We start from the raw sequence: 4,248 nt of genomic DNA, 5'->3' as shown, positions 1-4,248 counted from the left end.
AGCCTAAAATACCTCATGCTTCACTGGAGATAGAGGAGTCCAGGCAATAGTGGGTTCCAATGGTAGAGAAACAAAAGTTTTTACCTTAATTAAGAAAGACAAACTCATTCACAGCTGTTTCTAGTGAGAAGGTTCTTTGTGGGGAAATGGAAAGTCATCCAAGACCAGACTTGAATCCTAAAAAGTGTTGAGGGGAATTCTTCCTGAAAGAGTTGCTTCCATTTACTTTCCTACAGGGTTCCATGGAGCATCCGTGTGAAACGAGTCCAGGAATAGGAACCTGGCTCTGTCCAGCAGAGATAGAAACCCTCAGTGTTAGAGGCTTCTGTATATGAACCTAAAGATTGACATTCTGTAATTACATGCATTTATTGTATCTTGTCCCTTACATACTATTAAGAATAATTTCTCTCTCTTTCACTAAACAATTATCTTCTTCATGTCTCATTATGGCCTGTTTAAGCTACTGATGCACACTTTATGCAACTACTGATTGGGGTTAGGAAAAATGAATTAGGACAACAGATTGAGATTTATTAAGCAAATGACTCTGAAGTAAAAAAAAAAAATCAACTTGCATTTGAATCTTGGCACTACTGGTTTTTAATTTTGCTGGCCTTAGGCATTTTATTCACTCTCTGTAGCCTCCATTTACTCATCTATAACATGAGAATAATAAAATATACCTACAATGTGATTGTAAGTTTGAATATATAGATGAAATCACAGGGAAATATGAGCTCTATGAGTAGAGTAGAATTGACCTTCCCCCCGCCCCCCACTAATATATCCCTAGAAACTAGAGTATTGCCTGGCATTTGAGAGAAAATCAGTAACTATTGGGCTTTTATAACAGGTAACATAATAGTTGCCATAGCTGCTCTAAAAAATACCACAAAATGGATTGGCTGCAACAACTAGCATGTATTGACTCATGGTTTCAGATGCAAGAAATCCAACATCAAAATATCAGCAAGGCTTACTTTCTCCCCAAAGATTATAGTTTTCTCACACTCCTTTCCAGTGATCCTTGGGGATCATTGGCTTTGCTGACACATGGCACATGGCAATGTCCTCTCCTTTCTTCTGCTCTTCTGTTTTTGCTTTTTTTCCCCTCACTGCCAGCTTTGTCTCTTTATAAGGCTGCCATTAATCTAGATTGAGACCTACCCTCATTTACTCGGGCAACACCTTCACTAAAAATGACATCATCAAGAGATCGTATGTACAATGGGTTTACACACACAGGATTGCAGATCAATAATAAAAGCCTGTCTAAATTGTAGTACATAGTTCAACCAATCACAACATGCATTGATTACTTACTAGATGCCAGGGACTGCCTGAAGAATTATTATTCATTTAACCTTCTAACACTTCTGTGTAGCAGGCATTACAATTACATCCTTTCAAAAGTTATGAAAAATCTACAAAGAAAATTTTGGGACTTGCTCAAGGTCCTTTAGCAAGTCAGTGTTGAAAACAAGATTTAACCCATGCAGTGAGAATGCCCATGTCTCTACAGCAAGCATGCAATAAAATTATGCTATCACTATCTTTTCATAGAGCAGACACTTAGCCATTTGGTTTTCCTTCCTTTGAATATATTCTAAGTTGTAAATTGTTCACTTGATAGCAGATTCATGTGCATCTTTGAGAACCATCTGAAAGAAAGGTTGTAGAGAGAAATCATTTACTGAGAAGGTGGCAGAAGCAACTGGTTCTGTGTTTAACTGTTTTATCATTTTTAATTTTACAAATGTGAATTGATTGTTTAGTTATATGGTGTTGATGCTTGGAAGGCCCTGAGAGTTTTCAATGGATGAGTGATCAATTTTAGTGTACATCCCAGGTTGGCAGAGTCAAGAATTCCTACTCCTTCTGATTTCTAATACCCTGGTCCCTTCCTTCCAGTCTTGTGACTCAGGTGCCCTGTGACTACCTTTTAAGGAAGTGGCATGTCACAAAGACCAGTTCCCAGTGTAGGAAGTCTCAAGTTCCACCTCTTTAGTTACCTAGAGTTTTATGTCAAGAGACTTGCAGAGCTTTACTTGGATTAGATTTCCCTGGATTTCATTCCAGAGTTAAGGGACTTTCACAATTATTTTTTCCTGTCTAAAATGTGATGATGTATTTAATCTGTTAGAGACCCAGGTAACTAGTATTTGCCTTCTAAAATTCATTTCTGAATCTCCCAATAGAATTAGTGTGTTCAAAATATCATACTCCTTTTCCCACCCTCAAGTAAACAGAGATACCTGAATTAGAGCAAAAGTATAGTGCCATTTGAATTTCCACTTATTAATCGAGGTAAATTTGATCTCATGGGATGGTATATAGTGAGACCAGAAATGATAACAGTAAGAGTAATAGCAACAGTAGTGATTACTATTAAAACTTATTGAGAATTCCCTAGGACCTATGTACAGATTTAGCACTTTGTGTACACTATCTTAACTGAATAATCCTGAAAGCTTTCTGAACTTGCCACAATTATTAGCCTCATTTTAGACTGAGAGAAAAACAAGGTATGTAGAGGCTAAGTGACTTGCACATTGATAAGTGGCAGAAGCAGAAAACAAAGCTAGACCTCTGAATCTAGAGGGACTTAATCATCACATCATTTCAAAGGTCTTATTAGTCTTATTAAGGAAACTGCCTTTTTGCATTTGGTTTCCAAGACTTCCACACACCTTTAAGTTATTTTCTTTTCCAGGAAACGGCCACTTTTAAAGAATGTGATATGTTCCCCTCCTATCTGCCATTATGTCTGCAGCCAACACCTCCAGCCTGACCCCAGGATTCTTTATCTTGAATGGTGTTCCTGGGCTGGAAGCTGCACACATCTGGATCTCTCTGCCATTCTGCTTCATGTACATCATTGCTGTAGTGGGGAACTGTGGGCTCATCTATCTCATCAGCCATGAGGAGGCTCTGCACCGGCCCATGTACTATTTCCTGGCATTGCTCTCCTTCACAGATGTCACCTTGTGCACCACCACTGTACCCAATATGCTGTGCATACTCTGGTTCAACCTCAAGAAGATTGACTTTAATGCCTGCCTGGCTCAGATGTTTTTTGTCCACATGTTGACTGGGATGGAGTCTGGCGTGCTCATGCTCATGGCCCTGGACCGCTATGTTGCCATCTGCTACCCCTTACGCTACACCACCATCCTCACTAACCCTGTTATTGCCAAGGCTGGGTTTGCCACCTTCCTGAGGGGGACGATGCTTATCATCCCATTCACTTTCCTCACTAAGCGGTTGCCTTACTGCCGGGACAATTTCATTCCCCACACCTACTGTGACCACATGTCTGTGGCCAAGGTATCCTGTGGCAAAGTCAAAATCAATGCTATCTATGGTCTCTTGGCAGCCCTTCTGATTGGGGGCTTTGACATCTTTTGTATTTCCGTGTCTTACACCATGATCTTGCAGGCAGTGGTGAGTCTATCATCAGTAGCTGCTCGACACAAGGCCTTCAGTACTTGTACATCTCATATCTGTGCCATTGTCATCACCTATGTCCCAGCATTTTTCACTTTTTTCACACACCGTTTTGGGGAACAAAATATACCCCACCACATACACATCATTGTGGCCAACCTTTATCTGCTACTGCCACCTACAATGAATCCAATTGTTTATGGTGTCAAGACCAAGCAGATTCGGGAAGTTGTGATCAAATTTTTATTTGGAGAGAGACTCTTTACCTAAGACAAACGAACCATAATTTAGGACTATTTCTTTGGGGTGAGGGGGGAAGAATGGAAAACAAATTTGTAAAATATCTGAGTGAACTGGTATTAAAAACATATGTCATTCTAATATATACATTTACTAAAGCCTTTGCAAGTATAGATTTTGAAATGTTTCTGATAAGCAAAGATTTCCTGAAAAAGAGAAAGCAGAATAAAGACATAATCTACCCATTCCATTTAGATCATATATTTTACATAAGAGTTTATAGACTTACATGTCTAGGGGGAACAGACAAGTAATCAAAGGAAGGGCACAGGCATGCTGTCAATGTATACATTTGCTATAAGGAAAGGAGGCAAATGTGACCTAGAGCAAGCAAATGCCCTCCAAAACCCAAATCCTACTCAGTGCGTTTTTGCCATGAAGCAATGTGAGCCCAGTGTTGCAATATTTTCCAGTATTTTAAAGGCAAACTAGATTCAGATGTTTTGTGAAATCTCCCAATTTTAATTGTTGGCTAAATGTCTTTAAAAATACTCTACA

At 39.3% G+C, this 4,248-nt stretch overlaps 1 protein-coding gene across 1 annotated transcript; it reads left to right on the top strand.

The window, feature by feature from the left end:
- The first annotated feature begins 2,766 nt into the window (after window positions 1-2,766).
- LOC119537698 (olfactory receptor 52N2) lies at window positions 2,767-3,720 on the top strand. The gene has a single exon (XM_037840241.1). It carries the CDS (start codon window positions 2,767-2,769, stop codon window positions 3,718-3,720), a length of 954 nt encoding a protein of 317 aa, XP_037696169.1.
- The last annotated feature ends 528 nt before the right edge of the window (window positions 3,721-4,248 follow it).

Source organism: Choloepus didactylus, chromosome 6 (genome assembly GCF_015220235.1).
Source record: "Choloepus didactylus isolate mChoDid1 chromosome 6, mChoDid1.pri, whole genome shotgun sequence".
Classification (NCBI taxonomy): Eukaryota; Metazoa; Chordata; class Mammalia; order Pilosa; family Megalonychidae; genus Choloepus; species Choloepus didactylus.
This window is presented reverse-complemented; position numbering and strand designations above follow the sequence as displayed.